At 42.2% G+C, this 25,662-nt stretch overlaps 1 protein-coding gene across 2 annotated transcripts in view; it reads left to right on the top strand.

The window, feature by feature from the left end:
* The window catches only part of ATP10B (ATPase phospholipid transporting 10B (putative)), a 70,283-nt gene that overhangs the window by 16,802 nt on the left and 27,819 nt on the right, over nucleotides 1-25,662 (top strand). For both annotated transcript variants that reach the window (XM_042992945.1, XM_042992953.1), the window contains 7 exons: nucleotides 128-366; nucleotides 10,079-10,270; nucleotides 11,762-12,362; nucleotides 14,716-14,825; nucleotides 16,663-16,789; nucleotides 19,705-19,889; nucleotides 23,901-24,222. In XM_042992945.1, the coding sequence (XP_042848879.1) occupies nucleotides 128-366; nucleotides 10,079-10,270; nucleotides 11,762-12,362; nucleotides 14,716-14,825; nucleotides 16,663-16,789; nucleotides 19,705-19,889; nucleotides 23,901-24,222 (1,776 nt within the window). The remainder of the gene's footprint in view (nucleotides 1-127; nucleotides 367-10,078; nucleotides 10,271-11,761; nucleotides 12,363-14,715; nucleotides 14,826-16,662; nucleotides 16,790-19,704; nucleotides 19,890-23,900; nucleotides 24,223-25,662) is intronic.

Genomic DNA, 25,662 nt, shown 5'->3' on the forward strand with positions numbered 1-25,662 from the left:
CCCGTGCTCCAGGGCAGCAGAGTGCTCTTATCCTGTGCCCTTTGCTCCCCCCCACAATGTCCGGGATTCCCCCACCTGTGACTTGGCCAAGGTGGACTGGTGCAATAACAGGACTCCTTTCTTGCAGCCAAACGACTGGAGACCCCAAAGGAGCTGGACTCAGACAGTGAAGAGTGGACCCAATACAAGTGCCTATCCTTCCCAGCCCGATGGTCTCAGCGCCCAGCAACAGTGGGAGGCCAAGGACGAGCCCAGCCTCTAAGGAGGTGCCACAGTGCCCGGGTACCTATCCAGGGTCACTCCCGACAAAGGTCTGTGGGGCACTGTGAAAGCTCACAGCCTCCTGTGGCCTTCAGCAGCTCCCTAGTAAGTCCCTGTCTTTTTCTCTTAGAGTTGCAGTGGCTTCTGTTGCAGATAGATGGGAGAGGACTCTGGGGTGTGAAAGAGAAAAGACCGTATAAGCCCTAAAGACCTCTTAAAATGGCAGCCCTTTAAGTCTTATATGCAATCTGCATTTGTGTTTTGTTGGGTAAATACAACTCTCATTCATTTTAAATGTTTAGTGTTTAGAAATTGGGAGATGTCACATAAACATATAGATTTCTGGCTTCTTTTTTATTTAAAAAAAATTAATGTTTATTACTTTGAGAGAGACAGAGACAGAGTGCGAGTGGGGGAGGGGCAGAGAGAGAGGGAGACACAAAATTTGAAGCAGCCTCCAGGCTCCAAGCTGTCAGCACAGAGCCCAACGTGGAGCTCGAACCCACAAACCGTGAGATCATGACCTGAGCCAAAGTCAGACGTATAACCGACTGAGCCACCCAGGTGATCCTCTGGCTTCTCTTTTAAAAAAGGAATTGGAAAATTTCTTGACACTAAGCCAGTATTTCCTTGTGGCAATAATTGGTCTTAATGACCAAGTTGATGCTCCTTAGACATGCTCCTTAGAAGCAGGTGGGCTTCTGTTCAACACAGACTATCCCCCTTCTCTGTTTACCCCCATCACTAAACTGAAGGCCAGCAGTGTGTCCATGATACATGTGTTTCCAAAATACAGTTCAAGAAAAAAGAAACAGTTGTCATGCTATGTTTCTATAAAGTAAAGAAACAAAAGACGGGCCTTAAGGCTTGCAGGTTTCAAAAATGAAGAATGTACTTTTTTTGTGATAATCAAAAAGAGTCTTAAAGCAAAGAACTTCTATATCAAAATCAACCAGTACATTTCATTCCCTTAAATTAATTGCCTGGCCCCTGTGGGGATTTAACTCTGGTCTGGAGTTTTTGTATATGGTTCTTTCACATGTGATCCAATGATAAAGCTATCACTAAACATCCAGGTAGCATGTAAAGAAATTGAGTTTCTTCCCCAAGGTTACACACCATTCCCTCAAAGGCAAGGCCAGAACTAGGGCTTTCTGACTTCTGTTCCATTTTACTTTCCTCCATACCATGTTCTTTCTCTAGGAAACACACCACCTAGAATCTTCTACACTTACAGAAAAGACCACAGGGAGCCCCAGCTATCTTGAACAAAACACACATATTACAAGAAGGACTGAAGTGCTATTATATCATTATTAGAAAATTATCCTCATAATTTCAAAATTATCCTCATAATGAATTTCCTTCCAATTTTTATTTTCTCCATTAATACACACATAACTACATATATGTAACATTTTTGCAGTCATAATACCTATAAATTAAAGGTTCTGGGTTTTTTTTTAATCTGATATGATATCAAAAGTACCAAAAGTGTCTTCCATATTGCTACCTGGTTTTCATAATCCAGGACTGTGTTTTCTGATCATGACAAAGTAATGCTGTGAATCTGTGTGTTCTGGGTTAGAACTTATCTAACTTCAGGTGAGTACAGTTAACTCTCATGTACTGTCTTGACCAACAAATGCAACATTAACAAGGATAAAACATGAGCCAGGTGTTAAGGCCTATGATGCTCATAAACATACAAGAGGAATGATCCATGGATGCCTTTGGAAAGATTTTTTATTTTCTCTTTTCTCAGGTGAGATAACAGGGCATGCATATTGCATCTTTTCCTTCTTTGATTTAATTCTGACCCCTCTGAATGAAATGCTCTTCCCCAGCTCATTACCTAAATATTTGAACAACGAATTTAGTGAATTCTCATCAGGCACATGTTCTAAGTCTTGCACTACTTTGTCTTTTGGCACCTTCCAGTTCTAAGCACCATGGGCATCCCATGTGCCTGAGAATGTCTGCCCCAGGACACATGGGCAGAAGCAGGAAGATTTCCTTTGTAGACCTCAGTTGGAACACACAGATTCACTGCCCCTTGTTCAACCTGACAAATCTTAGTCACCCAGAAAAAGTGCAGCCCTTAGCCAGCCAGTGTGACTTTTATTTAGGACCTATCATTAAGGCCTACAACCATCACTGGCTGTCCTAAAACTTAAATCACATGATGTTTATGATGCCCTGCAAGGTTCCTTCCAGCTATAAATTAGCACATTTGGGGTCAAATGTCCCAGGTTTTCATCTCGGCTCCATCATCTATAATGTGACTTTGGTCAACTTACTGAGCTAGAACCTCAATGTCCCCATCTTTAAAAAGGAGTATTGTTCTGTCTCATTACTTTATTTTGAGGACATAACTCTTAAAATTATAGGTTCTAGATAGATAACCAAAAGAAGTCTTAAACTTCTAAATCTTTCTCAAGGAAATCTGTCTTCCTTGCACAAATGTTTGTATCTGATGATATGGAGTGGGAGATGGGAGCTTTCATAAAATGCGATGTCAAGCTCTCTCCCCTGAAATTCTGGTATATTGGTCTAGAATAGGGCCTGAACATTCATATTTTTTTTAATTTCTGATGATTCTAGTGAGCAACCAAGGTTGAGAACCTCTCTAAGCATAGCATTGCCCCGCTAGGAAATAATCTTCATTTGGCTCAAATGGGTATGTTCTACGGCTTGGGAGGCATTGGCTGAATGGGATGATTCATGCTTCCTTAAGGGACTCTGATGCTAATCCATAAAATATCTGTGGCTGGAGTGGCAGATCCTTGAATTAGCCTATAGAGAATATCTGTGGCAGCCCCAGGTGGACCTCCTGGCTCCTGCCCCCACCCAATCTTGGCAGGCTCTCTGAGCTTGCTTCCTCTTCCACCCGCCCATCTGGCATCCGGTCTGGTAGGGTAATACTCTCCAGGCACCACCAGGTCTTTATCTTCCCTTTGTAAATTAGTCAGAACTTTCTCTGAAACCTCCATGATGCCAAATCCTGGCAGTGCAAGCACCCTTCCACATTCTAAAGAAACCAGTTGTTGGTTTTCTTGGAAATTTGCCCTAAACCCCAAATAAAATGAGCATCAAGGCAAACAGCAACAAAAGATGGCTTTTTTTCTTTTACTACAAAGAACAAGGAAGCATCAGTTATTGCTGTCTAATTGGCTGCTATAAAATCTGTGGCTTTAGGGTGGGGATAATATACTTAGGAAAGTGGTGATTTCTGAGCCAATGTTTAAGAGTACTGGCAGATGGAAAATGAAACCACCCCCCCTCCCCTGGTGTATAAGAAGCCAAGCTTTGAGCAGAGAGTCTTTAAAAGTGGCACTTGCAAAAGGTTTTCCAGAACCATCAGACCAAAGAATATCTTCCTAATCATAAAATTTGCTGCTTAGGCTCCTCCAGATGGCACCACAATTTCCTTCCGTGGGCCTGACTTCTGTCTGGAAAGAACACAGTTAAGGTAAAGGCGGTGTCTTTGGCCCTCTGCCTCCTTTCCTTAACTTGGTTTTCCTTCCTTTCTTTCCAGACTGGCAGGGACAGCCCACAGATACACACTCCCACTTTAAAGTTAGGTAAGAGGGGCGCCTGGGTAGCTCAGTCAGTTAAGTGTCTGACTTCGGCTCAGGTCATGACCTCACGGTTTGTGAGTTCGAGCCCTGCGTGGTCGGGCTCTGTGCTGACAGCTCGGAGCCTGGAGCCTGCTTCTGATTCTGTGCCTCCCTCTCTCTCTGATCCTCCCCCACTCATGCTCTGTCTCTCTCAAAAATAAAAAAAATAAACATTAAAAAAAAAAAAAGTTAGGTAAGAGTCCTGATTTAATTAGCCAAGCACACAAAATCTTTTTGGAAGTAATATGACCACACAGGGCAGTAACAGATAAAGCCTATCTCAGCTGGGCCTACCTTAACTTCCCAAAGGGTCCCAAAGGGCAGCACACAATTGCAGTGACCCTGTTCACAAAGGGTGGGGTCTTGCAAGATCTAGAAAACTCCCTTCTTGCTCACCCACTTAATTTCTTTCCTTGGGGTTATGTCCCTTTTGGACAAAGCTTACCTTAACAATCCACATGCTTCTATTTAAGCAAATATTTGTTAACATTGGGTTCTCTCGGTTCTTGAATGGAAGGCAGTATCCTCTAGGCCACAACCTCAACCTGGGCAAAAACATCACTCCCCTAGGGGCACCTGGGTGGCTCAGTTGGTTGAGCATCCTACTTTGGCTCAGGTCATGATCTCACGGTCTGTGAGTTTGAGCCCCGCGTCGGGCTCTGGGCTGATGGCTCAGAGCCTGGAGCCTGCTTCCGATTCTGTGTCTCCCTCTCTCTGCCCCTCCCCCATTCATGCTCTGTCTCTCTCTGTCTCAAAAATAAATAAACTTTAAAAAAAAAAAATCACTCCCCTAAAACATATTTGAGCCTCCAGCTTCCCAGCAACCAGTTAAGTTTGTTTCCACGATAGTGATATAACCACATGGTTAAGTAAGTAGTGGTAAGTAACTAAACTTCAAAAGGTAAAAAGTAAGTCTCCCTCTCTTCTATGTTCCCCACAACCCCAGCAGCAACCATTATTTGAAGTTTCTCATGTATGACCCAGAGGTGTTTCACCTATATAGAAGCATACAAGTGTGGTAGACACATGAGCACATCCTTTACTGCACATAGGAGCATCCCCTACACATTGATTTGGACTTTGGCATTTTACTTAGTGAATCTGAGGGAATATTTCATATCTGTAGACAGACATTCTGGAGATCTGCCTCATCTTTTTATTAATGGCATTAGAATTTGTTGGATGGTTGAGCCATTGCTTACACATGTATATTTTTCTATAGTATTCATTCTTCTAGCATAATTGTTAAACTGTGTATACCTTTTTTATCTTGATTGATACTTCCCAAGAGGTTGTGCCAGTTTAGACGCTCACCAAAAATATATAGAAGTTACAGCCTAGTAGAGAGGTGAGAAGAACGCCAGTGCCTACAGAAAACTGCTCTTGGTGCTGAGTGTATGGGTACAGAGGGGCTATAGGCATCCAATGAATGATAGTCATCCATGTGAACTTGAGTAAGTTATCATTAAAACTGAGAAGAGACCTGAAATCATTATTACACTCTGTGTTAACTAACTTGGATTTAAATACAATTTAAAAATTTTATAAATAAATAAAAAAAAAAACTGAGAAGAGAGTAGCAGATTAGCGGTTGGCCTCCTTTTCCCAGCCTTCAATGTGGAATATACCCCAGTCATGTAGCATACAGTGTCCATATAAATCCTCACTACTCAAACTGTGGTCCTCAGACCAGCAGCATGAGCATATTTGGGAGCTTCTAGAAATGCAGATGCTCAGGCTCCACTCCTGACCCACTGAATCAGCATCTGAGTTTAAGCATCTGAGTATAAACAAGATGCCCAGTTGATTTGTGTGCGTGTTAAAGTTTGGAAAGTTCTGGCATCATGTTTAAGGGTTCAGCTTTTGGCATCAGGAGGCAGAACTGGATTCAAGACCCAGCCTTTTTCTTGATTTTGTGACCTTGGACAAGTTACTTAAATTCAATGAGCCTCATTTACCTCATAATTAAAATGGGAGAATAATAGTAGCTATTTCAATGCTGTCATGATGAGTAAATGATGTAGATAAACACACTTAGCAAAGCACCTGACTTTGTTGTAAATTGTCAATAAATGTATTCTAATGATAATAATAGGATCTTTGAGGGTATAGTGTGAGGCCTGAGATCACCTTCATCAAAGGTTTGTATGAGCTTTACATGTTCTGCAATAGAAAGAAATCTAACCAGTTGGGTACCTGACTGCCACAAAGCTCTAATCTGAAGAACTGGTAACCCACAATTTTATTTCTTTTCCTTCAGAGAAATAGACTAGCCAAAGGGCCCAGAGGTGGGTGCGGGCACTGCTTTCTCTAAGTATCCTAAGTGCCAAGTTCCTAAATGTTAATGGGCCAGACAGGAAACCAATGGGCTGTGGGCAAGAAGAACCATGAAGAACCTTGCCCCATGAAAACAGTCTGTGGTGACTGGATAAAGCGTAACTGACATCTACGGCTGACACCTGCAGGCTGGGCTTGCTGCCATTCCCAGAGAGAAGTAGGCCCTTTGCAGAGATTTTTTTTAATGCATTGCTTTATGATTGGAAGGAAATATACTAAAGAAGTATTTTAACAAAGAGATCCCATGAGTTAATCAGTGGTGGGATAGTGTGGTATCCTAGATAGGAGTCTGTCAACAGAAGTTTGAATGCCTGCAGTCTGCCAGGCACTGGGGACATATCACAGATTGCCTCTGCCCTCATGGCACTCATATACTAAAGGGTAAATGGACATGCAATAAATAACCCTAAATCATTTTAACTGTGTCACCATTTGGAAAGACGTAATACATAGCTTAGAGCAAAGCAGTGTGTTGTCAGAGGTTGGGAGTCAGGTGGTATGAAAGCTGCCCTAGTTCTGACCCTAATTCATTGTGAAGTCTTGAATAGTTCACCTCCCTTCTCTCTGCCATTCAATTTTGTCATCAGGAAAATGAAAGATTTGTTTTGGTGATGTCCAACCTTGTTTGCAACTCTGGGCATCTGTGGTAAGGGTTAAAAGCATCCCATTTATGGGGTGCCTGTGTGGCTCAGTTGGTTGAGTGCCAGGCTCTTGTCATGATCTCATGGTTAATAAGATGGAGCCCCATGTCTGTCTCATGCAATTAGCACAGAGCCTGTGCTAGGAGTCTCTCCCTCTCCTGTTCAACCCCTCTAAGAGGGACTATGCCTCTTTCTCTCTCTCTCATTCCCTCTCTCTCTCAGAATAAATAAAAGGGGTTTTTAAGCATCCAATTGGGGCACCTGGGTGGCTCAGTCAGTTAAGCGTCCAACTTCAGCTCAGGTCATGATCTTACCATTCCTGGGCTTAAGCCCCATGTTGGGCTCTGTGCTGACAGCTCAGAACCTGGATCCTGCTTCAGATTCTGTGTCTCCCTCTCTCTCTGCCCCTCACATGCTCGTACTCTGTCTCTGTCTCTCTCTCTCAAAAATAGACATTAAAAAATTTTTTAATAAAAAATAAAGCATCCCATCATGTATACCCCCCCAAATGAAGTCTATTTTCTAAAAAAAAAAAAGGAGATTCCCATAATATCTTTTATAATCTCAAATACTATCTGATGAGCCTTAAGGACTGGATATATAAACCTGTTGTGCATGGGATGCCAAACACTAAAGATGCTGTCTGTCAGCAAGTATCAGAGGCTACTTCCTTCTTGTGGGGGACCTTGTCTGGCACAAAGGTTAAGAGCATGAATTCTAGTTGGACTATGTCAAATCAAGTGAAGGAGTCTCGCCTACTTACTGTGTGACCTTAGGAAAAACACTTAATCTCCCTGGATAGCAATTTCCTCATCTGATACACAGATAACCAGGAGGAGAATAGTACTCAACAGATAATGTTGCTGTGGAGATACAATGAAATAATGGATGTACACAGAAGAAGCACTATATGAATAGGAACTATCATTACTACTTTGAGAAATGAGCTCAGAGCTCCTTGAGTGATGATTGTACACTGATGACAGGCAGTAGATGGAGCCTGGAATCTGGTGAGGGGAGTCTGCCAGGGAGCATTAAGAGCATTAGTAAGGGAAGAAGTCAACTTTACCATGACCATGGAAAGGACTCAGTTAAAGGGTCTGACATCTGATTCTGGCTTTCTGCTGACTCACTGAGTGATATTGGTCATGTCAGCCATCTTTCTCGGTTTCAATTAAGTTGAGACTCATTTCATCTCAACCTGGGACTGTGAGAAGCCGGTGAGGTCACATAAAAGACATTGCTTGGAAAAGTAGGAAGAGCTTGATCAGTGTGAACTATTGCTAGGAAGATGGCATTCAAAGGCTGAGAGGTTGGATGATACATGCTCCCTTCCTTGGCTTTCTGAAAATAGTGACACCATATGGTGTGGATCGTTCACTGCTGCTTATCACAAGGCAATGAGAAGAAATGCAGATTTGTTTCAGTCTTACTAGCACTCTTCCTTTTAATAAGAAGTACTTTTTTCTGGTTGTTGTCTTCTTAAGAGGGTATGAACAAGAGGAGGTACAGTGTTGACTCTTAGAGAACACTCCAAATGAAAGCTAGAACTCTCTGCTCCCGTCCATTTCTTTTCACCTCCCTGTGCTATTGGAAAGCCCAACTCTCATCTCTGCAGGCATCAAGCATCTCCCCTGTGTGTCTGGGTTTCCTCTCCTGTGGCTCACCTGTGCCAGCAGCCCCAGGGAGTATAGAGTCTGACTTTTGAAATCATTGCATTTGGTAATCAGAGAAGACACAGTCTGAGGACTCTTTATCCACAGGGTTTTGTTTCATTTTTTTTTTTTTTTAATCTCAACCTGGGTTCTTATTTGTAAAATCTGTTAGCTCATTGGCACTCAGTCTTACCCTGCATAAATTAATCAAGATTTCTTCAGTCCACCATTTTCAACCATTAACTCTCTTTCTTCTAAACTTTAATTAACCTATGAACTATTAACACTGATATAAATGGTTTTGTGTGGCAATTTCTTTGCATGGTGGCTTTTGTCCTATCTGTTAAGAGCCAGTGTTTGTTGAACTTCTGCTTCAAACAAAACAATAGTTGGGGCTCTAGAATGTACAACTTTGTGGAAAATGCAGTCTCTATCTCTGAGGCTATTATCTCTAGAGAGATTCAATATGGATATAAAAAAAATAAATTTAAAATATAGGTCAATATGTGGTGAATTCCAAAGGGATGGTACAACTGGAAGCTTCTACAAGGATGTGAAAAATTGGAAATCCATGAGTCAGATCCTGCCCACAGATTTTTCTTTTCAAAAAACAGGAGTTGTCACATCATCTCTATCTTGAAAAATCAATAGATTTGGCAAACTGGACTAGCACCAGAGCATTTCACCAGCAGAACAGTTGCCACCTTTCACACAGGGTAGCACTTGCCAGGTCTCACAGCCCCCGCCATCCCACAGTGTCCTCATCTGTACCTGGGCAACTTCCCTCATCCACCTTACCTGCCTGATTGCCATGGAGATTCTGAGTTCAAGAACACACTATTGTGGCTCAGAAGACTGAGAACTCATTGTGGGCTGGATAAGATCTCATGAACATATGAATATTTCTCATGGATCCTGAAGTCTAGGTAGCATTTTGGTAGGCAGGAGAGGTCTTTTCAAGCAAGGTATGATCAGAGGCATAAAAAGGGAGTACATATCCAGGAAGCAGCAAACAAACCAACAGGCTGAGCTGAGGGCCTACATTGAGAAGCGGTGGAAGTAAAGAGTAGAAATGCAGACTGTGAAAGCATTTAGATGCCAGACTGAATTGCTTGTGCTAACAATGAAGATCTCCTGAAAGTTTTCAAGCTCAAAAATACCTTGAGGGAAAGGATGTTTTAGGAAGACGCATGGATAACACATATGAAGGGTTAGAAAGAAAAGAGGTAAGAGGTAGAAATTACTTTAGAGGCTGATGCAGGAATCTAGATTTGAGGGCTAGAGGTCTGAGTCTGGCTGAAAGCATCAGCAGTGAAAGTGGGGAGCCACAGTGAGGGAAGGGCTGCCAGAGTCTATAACCAATGAGTATGTGACATGTCGAGGGAAAGGGAGGAGTCACATAAGAATGCATTGACCAGGCCTGTGGGAGGAAGAGATGTGCTGGAGGCAGGACTTTCAGGAAGACTGTATTATCCTTTCTGCAGGTGTACAAAGAATCTTCTGGAGGGGGTCTTCCTCCCCAATCCCTTCATGAAATATTCTCATCCAGGCCTTTCTTTCTCAGGAAAAAGATGTGACTCCAGACAAAAATCTACTGGCCAAAGTACAAGATGCTGCTCTGTGGCTGGAGACCTTGTCAGACACAAAACCAGCCAAGCCTTCTCTCTCCACCACCTCCTCCATTGCTGACTTCTTCCTCGCCCTAACCATCTGCAACTCCGTCATGGTCTCTACAACCACTGAGACCAGGCAGAGAGTAAGGACCACCGATAGTGGGTGGTGGGATGGATGGGAGATGGGACAAGGGGTGAAGCCCTGAATAGAAAGACAAGATACTTGGACCCTAGTCACAGCATCACCATTTCACCACTGTGGGACCTTGAACAGATTTTTTTTTTCTGGGCCTCAGTTTCTTCATTTTTTAAAGGAAATGGAATAAGTTATAGATGAGCTTTCTATGTAGCTTTTAAACTTTGTATCTATCTGTCTGTAGGGTAGATATTAAGAGTTAATATTTACTAAGCAGTGCTGTGTGTCAGTCTCCATGCCAAACACATCACCTGCATTATCATTTAACCCTCACAACCCAACAACCCTGTGAGCTATGTCCTTGCATTTCACAAGTGAAGAAACAGTGGCTCAGAGAGCTTGGACAACTTCACAAAGGATGTATGGGAACTACACAGCAGAACCCTTTGTACAGCTACATAATAATATCACATTATACTGGTCTCTGTTTTTATGTGAGGGCAAATAATAATTAATAATAATAATAATAATAATAATAAAAACCATGGGTGAAGCTCTGCCAATTTTGAGATAATGCAGCTGTATGGCCATTTATAGAAGTTTATACTCTGAATTGTTTTTTTCAGCACTAAAGATAAATTGATCTTCAATTATCCACAGACTCTCACCCAAGCTCCCTTATGAGTGACTGAAGAGAATAATTGAGTGTTTTAACTTGTGGCTAATGAAATCAAGAAAAAGAGGGTTCACCCAGGTACTAAACCAAAGCCTCCCATATTACACTTAGATCCCATTCAGCCACTAAAAAGTCACCAAGTTATCAAAAGTTTTTAGGGAGGTTTGGGAGGCAGGAAATGTTTTCTGAGAAATTAACTCTCTTTTCAAGAAAGGAAGAAGTACATATTGGGAAGGACAGCATCCAACTCCCAATTTTCAAGTTAATGGGGAGATGTTAGCTGACAGGTAACTCAGGAGTCCAATCTCTGGAGCCAGGAACACCCAGATTTTAGTCCAGCTCTACTACTACACTCTAGGTGGTCATAGCCAATTTATTGAACCTCTCTGTGCCTCAGTTTCCTCATCTAGAAGTTAGGATTACATGGCATCTGCTAGAATTGCTGGGGAGGGTGAGATAAGATACTGCATGCAAGGATAAAGCAGACAAGGTCATGGGAAAGGCCCGGGGAATGTAAACTCTTACTATGGGTCTGGCTTTTGTCTCCTTTTCTTTCCTTTGTCCATGACCAAAGCAGGATTGTAAAATTGAGCATTACCAATCCCTAGAATGTCAAGGCTGGAAAGCAATATCTGGCCTAATCTTCTCACACTGTAGGTAGGTAAACTGAGGCTCACAGAGGTGAGACTTGCCTATAATCCCTAAAGCCCCAAATAATCCATTTATTGTAAAATGACCTTCCTCTTCTGCCATAAAACAGCTTGATATTTTTTTTTTCCAACACTGAGAGTTAATGTTCCACTTTCCTCCTTTTACCACAAGGTCACCATGCCACCCTCTGCCAAGGCTCTGGGGACGTCCCTGGAGAAGATTCAACAACTGTTCCACAGACTGAAGCTTTTGAACCTTAGCCAGTCATTCTCATCCACTGTGCCCTCTGACACTGACCTGGGAGAGAGTTTGGGGGCCAACATTCCAACCCCAGACTCAGAAGAGAGAGATGACATGTCTGTGTGCAGTGGAGGTAACTCCACTGATGGTGGCTATAGGAGCAGCACATGGGACCAGGTTGACATCCAGGGGTCTGGATTAGACGCTTCCTTGGAAGAGGTGCTAGAGGCCCCAGCTCTAGGCCTGGCCAGCCCTGAGCTCTGTTATGAGGCTGAGAGCCCTGATGAGGCAGCCCTGGTGCATGCTGCCCATGCCTACAGCTTCACTCTGGTGTCCCGGACACCAGAGCACGTGACCGTGCGCTTGCCCCAGGGCACCTGCCTCACCTTCGATGTCCTCTGCACCCTGGGCTTTGACTCTGTCAGGAAGAGAATGTCTGTGGTTGTGAGGCACCCACTGACGGGTGAGATCATCGTCTACACCAAAGGCGCAGACTCAGTTATCATGGACCTGCTGGAAGACCCGGCCTGCGGTGAGTCCCACCTCACCAGGGCTCCAGGAAGAGGGGTCCTTGGTTTAGGAGGCAGTATGGAACAGTAATGAGGAGCTGGAGTTATAGTGTCATTTAGTCCAGCAGGTCTCAGCTGGAACAGAGGCCACAAGATGCTTTCTTCAAAGGAGTTCTCTTAAATCATGCTGCATTCTGCATCTCCTCACCCTGGATTATTACAGTGCTCATGAGCTTATTATAGTCTTATACTGAAGAAACTTCTTTATTTATCCCAGTTTCTGGTTTTCCAAACTCATTTTTTAAACATGGATTATCCACACACAATTTTTTTTTCTACCAGGACACTCATTAACATAACCTAGAACACACTGTGGTCCTCTTACTTGTGGAGAAAAGCCAGCTGAACACAGAGAAGGAAGTGACTTAATAGAGGTGGCACAGCTAACCAGTGGTAAATCCTAGGCCTAGGTATATTGAATCTCAGTTCAGAGTTCTTTCTATGCCACCAGAATTCTACACCAGGCTCAGTTCTCTCTGGGAAGCCTCAGGTGTCCCCCTTTATCATCCTTTTCCCCAGCCTCCCCCAAATGGATTTTCATAAACTTGCTCCAAGCCAGAAAAATGTTCCAAAGTCCCTACATATCAGTGTCCAATTTTGCAGCATGAATTAGTGTGTAGCCGCTTCCTTATTGCTAACAAGAAGACAGTTATGGGGCTGTGATTCTCCCAGGATAGTAGATTCCAGCCAAGCTTTAGAATTGCCCAGGCAGCCCTGTGCCTCCTGCATTATCAGCTATGGATTAAAGCCAAGAGGTTCATGGGGATTGATGAGTATTTAGAATGGGAAGGGAGCTAATTAGGTCTCTTCATCCCCAGACTCTGGCAGACAAGTGAATTCAGTGTTCCTGAGTCAAGGGAACCACGGCACTCTATCCCTGGGCAACAGCCATCCAAGCTGCCCTGGAGATATTTTTTTTATTTGTCCCTCACCTGATTCAAAAATAGAGATGCTTCCAATAAAAGGCATGTACACAATATTACTATTAAAACTGAGAGTCAAAGCTTTGAAAAGCAGGGAAGAAAATAACCCGAGATGTAATATATTTACAGTGTTTGAACATTCAACTTGACCCTGAGGTTCCTAGTAGCCTGAGAAAAAAAAGTGAACACTCCAGGGCACACAGGTAGAAGGCAAAAGGGTTTCATCTTGGGGAGCTGATGTCTTTGAAAATAAAATATTGTAGATAGTGCTCAATAAGACAGTAGTGCTCAATAGGCACAAAGATTGTGCTTCAGGCACTAGGGGAAAAGTAGAACCTGAAAAATGAGAAGATAATCTTTAAAAGGATTTTTATACTGCATAAAATATCCTTGGAATAATACCATGGGAAAAATCAGAGATTTGTTGGATTTCCTTATAATTATTTTACCGTAAAGAATTGTATGTTTAATTTTTGCATTATATGAAGGGAGTAGATGAGGTACATAAAATCTGCTTGCTACTTCTGGCCTCCAAAGATTGCAATCCAGCCCTGGTAAAGAAGGATTCTGAAGCTTTCTCCCAGCTGACTTTTACACAGTGCTGCACCTGATTAGTGATGTCTGTAACCTCTTAGATAAAGGAGGTGGTGATGGCATCAATCCTGCCCCATACCCACCAACCCAGGCTGAAAAATTATTTTTATCTGATAGATAAAAGTACTATAATTGCAGGAGAAAAAGATAAATTTCTTCTGAAAGAAACATGTAAGACTTCCTAAAGGGGACTTTGAGCAACACAATGAAATATTTTTATACTGGAGTTATAGGAAATGCAAAAAATATTTTTTCTAAGGCCATTTCCTATTATAGAAAGAAAGCCTAACTCAGAAAAACACCCCCCTATGTGGTGAAGAACTTAACAATGAGATTCAGATCTGTGGCTGTCTTGGGATCTAACTTGATATAAAGACTGAAATAGATGACACAGGGGATGATGGATGATATGTCTAAGACTTAGCAAACAGTTTATCCAGGGATAAACTGGCTACCTGGAAAACACCTGAGGTAATAACAAAGATTCAGACTTCTGGTCCATCCCCTGATTCAGAAGGACTTCAACTGGACCTGGGAATCTCTATTATTTGTTTAAGTTCCCAGGTGATTCTAATGCAAACAAGTGTTTGGGAACAATACCTAAAATGACCTACCTTCCCTAAATAGAACTTTTCTCAGCTAGGCCTTTTTGGTCAGATACAGAAGGCAGAGAATTTAAAGACTCCTGGAGTCATCACCTTTTGGGACGTCCTGACAGCCAAGAGAGATCTTCTATGTTTCTGGGGTGGGTTATAAGGGGATTCCTCCTCACTCATGGAGGACAATGACTATTTTACAGCAACTGATTCTGATGTGGAAAAGAAGGTGAGGAAAATCCGAGCCAGGACCCAGAAGCACCTAGACTTGTATGCAAGAGATGGCCTTCGAACACTGTGCATCGCCAAAAAGGTAAAAATAAATTTCTCCTTTAGTGGCTTTAAGGTCTCAACACTGAGTTGGTCATTTCTATTCCATTTTAGAAGGCCCTTAATAGTGGTTGTTTTAATATTTTCAAAATTAGCTATTTCAAACATTCCAAATTCTGACTCACCACAAAGACCAAGGATTTTGATAATTATTCTGGGACAAAACTCTGGATGGCAAGATTCCATATTAGCATGGCTTTGTTGTTCCCCATTTTTCATTATTTATACATATAATTGGTAACCCATTACTCATAAAATAATTTTTACTGTTATAATTTTACCTTCAAAGTATCCTTTTAAATTTTGCATTATTTGCCTAGATTTGAAATTCAAGAGATACTATGTGATCACATAAAATTCTAGATTTCTGATTTCTCTTATAAATGTAGAGCATCTGATGAATGGGGTCTACATTCTTGAAAGGCAGCTAATAGCTAGAACCAAGTAGTAGCTGATCCCTTTGATGAGGGATATATTCTCCTGTGTTCTGTAATTGGTCACAGCCCCTAACTTCCCTGTTGCATTGCCCTTGGCTCAGCTATAGTCATGTATTTACCCACCTCTCACCCTGCAGGCCTTTTGACTTTGCAACACCTGCAAGGAAGGCAGGCAGAGAGAGATGAATATCAGATTAGAGGCATCTAATGAGGCACCTAAAGTCAGATGGGGAGTTATGATGACATCCACTGCTAGATGGCTAAAAGTAGTTTCTTCTCTGCAGATCCTCAGAGCTCTTCATCTTTTATGGTGCTTAGTGCAGCAAAGTTTAAGAGCACCCACTTTAAAGTCAGACCTACCTGGGTACAAGTTCCAATCTCACCACTTACCTGGTGTGTGACCTTGGGAAAGTTTCTTCACCTCTCTGAGTTTGGGATTTTCTTATCTGTAAAATATACTAATGCCTCCTACCTCAAACAGTTGTAATAGAGATTACTGAAATAACACATGTGTAGTGCCTGAGACAGTGACCAGTGCTTACTACTCCACAGATTATAATTATACCCTTACCACCTTCTATTTTCCCCTGAAATTATTTGTGCCTACTTTGCCTCCTCCAATAAGACTGTGAATTCCTCAAAAGCAAAGGCCTATTGTGTCCCCTTGGTTTTCCTTATAATTCCATGTTGGACAAAAGAATAATTTATTGTAATAAGAGACAGTATGCATGTAATGCTAACAGAGGGATATAAATGTGCTGTGGACTCCAAAGGAGGAAGAGATGCCCTCTAGTTTGGTTCTTCCAGCTATTGGGTACTCCAATTGCTGCCACCTCTCTACCTGGCTCTCCATCCTTCAACTGATGTCTTCAAGGAACAGAAAGAAAGCCAAGTCCATTGCTTGCATTTGCCCCTCCCTGTGACTGACCCCTTCTTATCAGTGTATCTCAACTTGGACTTCACTTTGTCTAAGAAAACTAAAAATCCAAATGAAATAATCCTTCTTCCCACAGCTATCACCCTATCCAGTCACATTCTATCATGTCACTCTTTATTTTCCTAAAATTATCTGTTCTTTTAAATAATTTACATGGATTAATATCTCTCACCCTCCACTACCCCATAAGCCCAGGAATCTTGTCTGTCTTAATCACTGCTATACCTCCAGTGCCCAGAGCATAGCAGGAGCAGGGGCTCAATGGATGTTTGGTGATAATGGAACATGAGGATCAATCCTTCATTGATTCATGCATTCAAAACAAACAAACAAACAAAAAAACATTGAGGAGAAATAATTGTGTAGGGAAGCTCAGACAGGCCAGGCACATCTGAATTGGCCAGTATTCACCCAGCATTGTGAAAGAGCCTCTTCCTGTTCCGTAGGTCATAAGTGAAGATGACTTCCGACGATGGGCCAGTTTCCGGTGTGAGGCCGAGGCATCCCTCGACAACCGAGATGAGCTTCTAATGGAGACGGCACAACATCTGGAGAATCAACTCACCTTACTCGGTAGCTAAAAATAAGTCATCATTAAATTTAAAAAAAAATGCTACAAGCTGGAAAGGGAGTTCTTGGCCCGACTCTGACACTGTTACAGATGTGTCTCAATTAGGAACCTTCCCTGGAGTGCCCTTCCAGGTATTTGGCACAAATGGTGCCAATATCCAACCCAGACTCCACACACCACTTCCTGAGGATGCCCAGGAGCATTCCCACACTTTCTGTTGGACAAAACCCAGGAGCTTGGTTTCTTCTCCATTTTTTCAAATGCTTATTGAGCACCTACTATATGCCAAGGTGCATGCTAAGCATTGGGACTAGGGAACAAGAGCCACAGGCCCTATCTTCTCAGAGCTCAATCTAGCAAGGAAACTGGATGATTCAACAAGGAATTTCAAGTGAGTGTGATGAGGGTTGGGCTGGAAGACATGCCTGGTTGTATGGGACGACAATCTAGACTGGGGCCAAGGAGAGTGCAGGAAGGTAAGAACTGAGCCGAGTAATGGAGCTAGTCAGGCAAAGAGGAAGAATTTTCAGACAGAGGGAGGGGACAGAATGAAGAGATAGAGGTGAGACAGACCCAAGAGGCTAGGAACCCCAAGGTCTGCTATGACTGGACCACAGAGTTGGGGGGAGAAATGATGTGAGGTGGGAAAGGTCAGTATGACCCAGGTTATGAAGGCACTTAAATCATATGCTAACAGTTTAGAGAGAAGGGAGTAAAAGCAGGGACAGGTTCATGCTTTACAAAAATTACTCTGGCTGCTGCTGTATGGAAGTTCGATTGATACACTGAGGGAAGACAAGAAGCAGGGAGACCAGCTAAGACTGTAGTATTGTGTTTCTGTGGGAGGAAAAGCATTTACCCAGGTAGAAGGAGGAAGCTTTATTTAATCAGGGTTAATTATCTCACAGCTCAGGAGCAAGGTCTGAAAAAGGCAACGTGTGACAGCACCCTGCCACTGGCCACATGGCTAAAGCCTTCTTTCATCTTGGGAGGCAATGCTGAACTGGGGATGAGGGCCACATCTTGACCTTGTGCTATATACAACCCCCACCCCCCTGAGCTTTAGTTTCTCTTCTGTATAAACCATACTGCTCCAAGCTCTCAGCCACGCAGGGGTGCAAGGCGACAGACCTAGGGTTGCTGAAAGAAGATGGTGATGCCTTTACATACTAAATATAGCAACAGGATTTGGCAGGAAGAGTGGCAAGCAAGGGGAGACCATTTGTTCCCCACCTCCTTCTGCCTTATTTTTGTTCCTGTGTTTTGATTCCAGGACCTTTGCCTATTGCCTCCCAAAGCCCCTCTGAAAGCTGGCCATGAGAACTTATTTTAACAGAAACCAGAGGGTAGCCAGGCCAGACAGCTCTATCCACCACACAAGGCCACAGAATGTCATCCCATTAGGGCATGTGACTCCTTCCTCACCTGCCTGAGGCTGCTTTTGTTTCAGGGGAGGGTTCTAGTTTCAGTCAGTGAGAGGTGCTCCTCAGCTGGTTCGGCATGAAAGAGAACGTGCTTGTCAAGATCTGTTGGCTTCCCTTGCTGGAAAGACTTTCACCACCTCTCTGTTTCATTCTTTCTTTCACACAAATAAATGTGTTTTTCCTCTCTCCTCCTTCACTCTGCCTCCCTATAGTATAAATCAGCTTCAGAATCTCACCTTCCAGGCTAACCCTTGGAGAGAAAGACAAGGATTGAAGCAACACTTATTATGGGGTTGTTTACCTGCACATCTGAGCCTGCAATACAAAAGAGGCAGTTATCAGGATAGAGTCATCATTTTTGTTCCCTCAAGGTGGCTTTGGAAGGAGAGGACTGGGACTGGGAAGAGATTTCATCTTACCACCAAGAATCTGCCCTGTCACTAATACTGCATTTGCATTTACACTGAGTCCCACACTATGAAATGGTCTTTTCAGTATCCATCCAGTGTAACTGCTTTGCCAACCTATTGTCAGTAGGGATTGTTAAAAGAAATGAAATGCCTTGCTCCTGCCCAGAGTGAAGTGGGTAGCCATTAGTCTGTAGTCTGAAAAGAATCTCAATTTAAATACAGATTTTTGCCTAATCAGTAACTATTTGATATTTGGGTATATATTCATCAGGGTTGGTGCAAAGCTTGAGATCATTCAAAAATTATGGAATCTGCATGTTTAATTCCAAGATTATCATCAAAAACCTGAGTCCTTATTTTGCTGTGAACTGTTAGAGAGCAAAGGTCTCAGTCTCTCTACTTCTCTCCACTCCCATTGCTGGTAGGCCCACAGGGGCTACTCCTCCACAACTCTGCTAAACCTCTAATCTCATCCTGCTTCCCAATCTGTTCCCTAGAATGATCTTCTTAAAACTCAAAACTGATCCTGTCACTCTCCAACTTAACTCCCTTTAATAGCTTTCTTGTCTACCAAATAAATTCCAAATCCTTTAATGCTCTGACAAGGCTCTGCATGATCCAACAGCCTTACTTCCCTTCCTGGCCCCATCTTTCACCCCATTCTGCCTCCCTTTCTTCACCTTCATCTACTCTGGCCTCTGAGCCTTCATACATGCTCATCACTCTACCTGGAATTCTCTTCCTTTGCCACTTCTTGGCCTTATCTTCCAGGTCTGAGCTTAAGTAGCACTTCCTAGCAAGGCCTTCCCTGACTATCTAGATGAAGCTCAGGTCTTCTAGTATATGTTCACCTGGCATCCTGGGCTTTGCCCCTCATATAGTTCAGTTATAAATTCTTTTTCAATAATCTTTTCAGCTGCAAGAGGGACCAGCTCCGTTTCACTGCTGTATCTTGGGTGCTTAGCAGAGCCTAGAACATTGGACATATTTAGTAATCATTGTCTGACTTGATAGGGCTTTGGGGAAATTAAACAGCTACTTTTTCACTCTAAATGTAAGCTCTGGTGTCTTTGATCACTCCAGGAGCCACTGGGATTGAAGACCAGCTGCAAGAAGGGGTTCCAGACACAATTGCTGCTCTGCGGGAAGCTGGGATCCAGCTCTGGGTCTTGACTGGAGATAAGCAGGAGACAGCAGTTAATATCGCCTATTCCTGCAGATTGTTAGATCAGACTGACACTGTTTACTCCATTAATACAGAAAATCAGGTGAGGCCAAAGTAGGGACCACATGTCCAAGTGCAGAGCAGCCCCTAGACCAACGAGAGATAGGGTTATGGGAGGGATTTGGGTGCAGAGGGGAAGCACCCCTACCCTTAAAATATCACTGAACTTTGGGGCTCAGAGGTCCCCAGAAATCATCCACCTCATCCCCATGCATGGCTGACCAGTTTGATTATATTACATCTAGTAGTACATGTTAGAAAGTTTTGATCTTCCAGATTTCACCTTTGGCCCAATCTCCTCATTTTACAAATAAGGAAACTAAAGACCCTTGAGACTAAGTCACTTGCCCAGGGTCACCCTGATAGTTTCTAATAGAACTAAGTCTAGAACACCGTTCTCTGCCAGGCCAGTGCTATCTTCATTAGACCACATTGTTTGCTCACAGAACCCCTGTTGTTAGTTTCTTATACTTTGGACTAACTCTTCCATTGAAAAAGCCCCAACTAAATTGAAATGATTATGAGTTTAAAACTGCAGCTCCAATTTGTATGTCAGATTGGTTTGCCACAGAATAAAACCTGAAGGAAATGATTCATGAGACCAGTAAATTTTGACAGGATAGGAGAGAGAGAAGCAAAGTCCTAAAACTGCAATTTTAAACCCCAGTAGGTTGTGGGTGGCAGGGGATGGGGTTTGGAGAAAGGGCTGTGTAAAATCTGGAGAAGAGTATTCAAAGTTATAATACAATTTTATATTTAGGAGAAAAAATCTATTTTCACAATGCAAACCACAGAAAGTGAAATTTTAACACCTTGGTTAATGAATATGGGAAGTAGGCATTGAGATGTATGCTTCCAAAAGGAAGCAGGAAAACATTGTCCTGGAAGGGCAGTGGGAGCAGGGCACTGGAAGGGAGACCTAGACACACCATGGGAGAAAGGATGGAGAAGAAGGAGGAACATGGGAAAGAACAGCACAAAAACAGGATACAGGGACGGTGCCGGAACCTCTTTTGGTTTTTCTTAAAACAGATATGGACCCAGAATAGAAGTTCGGAAGATTTAACTCTGGTTTTTATTCCGTAACAAATCCATATCACATACTTTTTAAACAGTAGTGTATACTATGAAAAGTGCCTGAGGCCCTTTAGATGAATGGGAAAAATCACTTTCTTGTCAGGTGCACAGATTATGCTCTGATTATATTAAACTCCAATGAATTTTCAAAATGAAAATAATCTTGGGGAAATCTTTGGCATTAATATTATGCTTAGGAAAGAAAGTAATTTGCTGCTTGCTTGAGTACTTGATCCCTGTAATAGCGTTGATGTCTGCCTGCCCTACTCACAATGGAAATTCTGTTTGCAATGATCATTTCACTTCAGGTAATTCCAGGAGGAGGACATGGGCAAACTTGTGAGTCAGCCAGTCCAAGGGGGATAGAGTGGGCTTCTGTGGTTTCTGTTAAATACAATGCATTCCTATAGGAAGCTGAAGATGTTTAACAATTAATTATCCAATGTTCCTAAGGAATAGCGTGTCACATTTCATGTTTGGTTCAGTCACTGTTGAATCATTCAAAGATGTTTGGGACCCTGATGGTACCTGAATGTTAGGACCAGCCCATGCCCTGAGTCCTTTAAACCTGTAAGATTAGTCTTTCTACCTGAGAAAAAGTGGTGGGTACATGGAAATGTTAAGCCAAAAACAGGAAATCCATTCCAAATCTCAGATTTATTTAAACCTTAGTTTAATATAATTATGTATTCAGTGGATATTTCCTCCAAGGGTTTTAATCTGCCTAATTCATTATAAATTGATTTAGGGCTACTGTTTCTTTGTTATGTATCTTAAAGCTGTAAGCAGGTTATGGGACCTCTCTAGACCTCAAGGTTCTCTTTCATAAAATGAGAGAATTACTATCATCATCAGTGGAAGTGCTGGTCTGTCAAGGAATTTAGAAGGAACTAGAGCATTAAAAACCAATAACAGAAATGATTATTGTCATTATTAGTAGCATATATTGAAAGCTTAATATGGTCCAGATATCATACCTCCCTAAACTTCACCCTCATCATATGTAAAATAGGGATTAGAAAGATTTATTTCAGAGGCTATTGGGAGGATTAAATAAGATCATAGAAGAAAAATACTTATTAGCACAGTATTTAACACACTCCAAAATTCAGTGGCTGAAAACAACCAACATTTATTATCCCACAGTTTCTGTGGGTTAGGAGTCCAGGGTCAGCTTAGCTGGGTACCTCTGGTTCAAAGTCTCTCTGAAGGCTGAATTCAACCTGTCAGGTCTGTGGGCTCATCTAAAGGCCCCAACTAGTGGGTTGTTTGGGAATGAAGAGAAGGCCATCCTCAAAGCTTACAGACATGATTGCTGGCAAACTTCATTTCCTTACCACATGGGCCTCTCCATAGAGCTGTTTCACAACATGGCAGCTGCTTTCTCCCACAGCAAGCCATCCAAGAGAGAGGGAAAAGAGTGCCAAATTGGAAGCCACAAGTCTTTTTATAAGCTAATCTGGAAAGTGACATCCTATCATTTTTGCAGAATTCTCTACATTAGAAAGGAATTGCTAGGTGTGGCTCATAACCAAGGGGAGGGATTGCACAGGGGCATGCATCCCAGGATGGCAGAGATCATTGAGAACCATCTTGGAGGCTGTCTACCACAGTACCCGGCATACACTAAAGGTTAAATGAATGGTAACTATTGTGGTTATTACATCATACTTTGAAATAAGCAAATTCAGAAATTTTATTTTGAAACATATCTCCAGTGACTTCCTGCAGTCCTGCGTTGGAGGAATTTATATAATTTATGCTGGCCCCAACTCCCAGCAAGGACTATCTTGATCTCTTTCCCAGATAAGTGCCTCAGGCATAACCACCCACCCCTGGCACAGCTTCCTGTCACCCCTCTAGGTTCTGGGCATACCCTACTGCTTGCAACACTCAATTTAGCATCCCCTAAGGGAAGACTCAGGAATGATTAACTGCAGTTCTGCTCACTCCAGAAGAAAGTATCCCAAATAATCTCAGAAGCTTCTAGATCAATGGTCCCCAAACCTGTCATATCAGAAAAATCTTCACAATTTTTGCTTAAATCCACATATTACCTGTACTTTTTTTTCCAGTAATGAATTCATTTAAATTGACTCACTTTGAACACTTTTAAATTTATTTTTAGAATAATTTTTTAGGACTATACTAAATGATAACCATCATCCTTGCCATGGATAAAAGAACACTGCTAAATAAAGATCATGTGAACAAAACAATGCTATCAAAATCAATAATACTACTGACTGCCACAACTTTATTTGAAAGTAATGTTGCAAAATCTAATAAGGTACTAAGGATATATTTAGAACCAAAATCTGACTTGATCTCTGATATAATCAAAAGTAAAAGAGGAAATGAATGCTTCACTATGTTTCGAGGTAAATGTCAGAAAAAATACATTTCTTTACATCAGTAAAATGTTCACATTCATAGTCAGTTTTAACATGTATGAGCAACACATTCATATCAACAGGTAAACACGCAGTGTATTTTTTCAATTGGGAAGCGATAATTCAAGCAGTGATGATCTGCCTCCACTAGTAAGTTGGATGAGCTAGTGCAAGTTACTAAAGATTTCACTGTTTCAACTTCATCACTCAGTTTCCTCAGGAGAACCAAAATGATTTGTAAGAAATAAGAAGCACTGTATTATCATGACATATTATCATTATTTACCATCACATTCATATTTATTAGCTTATACCGTCCCTGTATCATTCCCCATCTTGCTGAGCTATTTCCACTCCCATTGCCTAGCAGTCTCTCCTATTTTGCCATTAATTTGCTTCCAAATTAATATTGCTTTGATGCTTTTTGAAAGGTTGAAGAGAAATGTAAGAATCAGAAAATGATTCCTGGGTAATCTCTATGGTGGTAGAATTTCATAACTATTTTACTAAAAGATAAAGTGAGATCTTTAACCTACATTTCTGTGTTGTTTACTAATACCATATTTGTTATTCTGACTCTATAGGAAACCTGTGAATCCATCCTTAACTATGCACTGGAAGAAGTGAAGCAATTTCATGGACCACAGAAGCCAAACCGCAAGCTCTTTGGGCTCTGCCTACCTTCTGAGACACCACCTCCTACCTCAAGAGCTGCAGTTCCAGAAGTTGGATTGGTCATCAATGGGAAGACATTGAATGCCATTTTCCAGGGAAAGCTGGAGATGAAATTTTTAGAGCTGACTCAGTATTGCCGGTCTGTCCTATGCTGCCGTTCTACCCCTCTCCAGAAGAGTATGATAGTCAAGCTGGTGCGAGACAAGTTGAGCGTCATGACCCTTTCCATAGGTACCCATCATGCTGAGATGTGGGTGCAGCTTGTAAGGCTGATCTGACAAAAGTCCTGGGCCAGAGGTGGGAGGTCACATATCAAAGTCGAGACAGCCAGGCTGAGGATCATTTTCTCAGACTGAGAGAGTTCAAAGTGACAATCAATACGTGGCAGCTGGAGATGAAACAGAGGCTAAGTAGAGTGAGAAAGTGATTCACAGCTCTGAGGATTAGCAGGTCACAAAGGAAAACAGGGCTTGGATGGAGGTCAAAGCCAAAAGAGACCTCAAATTTAGAACATTCACATAACTCAATAATGTACACTCAGGCCAATCAGTTCTGGGATGCAGACCATTTCCCTTTCGATACTTAACACATGGCATAATAACATAAACCTAAGATGTTTGTGGATTTGATATTCTGCGTATTGACGGCTGGTGGGGAGATTTTAGAAGCTGAGACTTTCACATATGTTCATTCCTAAATACAAGGCCCAGCACAAAGCACATTCTCAACAAATGCTAGCCTCTTGGTTGATGAGAAAATTTCTCATAAGTGACTAAACTTTAATCATGGTTAAGGCAGAGAAATAAAAACTGTACCTACATCAACAAGCAAACCTGGTTTGCAGGAATCTTCATGATGTAGTCTCTGCTAACCCTCCAGTCATGTCCTTAACCACAGAAACCCCTGTCCCCAACATTTGAACTCCATGCTCCAGTCAAATGGAACTGCCTCCATTCTCCATGAGGTTTGTCCTATCTCTCTCACTCCCAGGCCTTTGTACAAGCTATTTCCTCTATAAAACACCTTCTTCTAATCCCACCTAACTTTCCTTATCTCTGAGAACTCCCACAGCACACAGCCCTCAGAGCTGCAGAGCACCGGTTTGCCTTCTGTGAGGGCCTGCTCAGTAGACCATGAGTTCCTTGAATAGAGGGACCATATCATTCATACCATTTCATCCCATGCTCTGCACACTCCAAGCACATAGTAAATATTGCATTCATTTAAGGATATTCTTGCAGATGGTTCCAGGTTCTATCCTTCCTACACAGACATGGAAAGAGATTTTCCTTCCTGGCATTTCAAATAAGTCTATATTATATATTGTTTTTTTCTCCCATTCTTCAGGTAAAAGCAGTTCAAAACAAAAAGGGGAGGGGAGGAGTGGGTAGACAGGATACAGGGAGCAAAACTTTAGCAACTGCATCCTAATTTTATTCCCTGAATTGCCCTCTTCAAAACTTTAGACACACACAAGGCAACAGCCCAGGACTGACTCCCTGAGGTAAGAAATTGGTTCTGCTGCCATAGAGGCAGAAATAAAAACAGCAGGGTAAGCAGTGGCATGATTCCACACCTCTACTTACAGTAGTTTGCTAACAGAAGAGGTTAAAGGGTGGACTTGTTTGCCATGGGGAAGATAAAAATTATGTCCTGTTATGCTATCATGAA

This window comes from Panthera tigris, chromosome A1 (assembly GCF_018350195.1).
Source record: "Panthera tigris isolate Pti1 chromosome A1, P.tigris_Pti1_mat1.1, whole genome shotgun sequence".
Taxonomy (NCBI): Eukaryota; Metazoa; Chordata; class Mammalia; order Carnivora; family Felidae; genus Panthera; species Panthera tigris.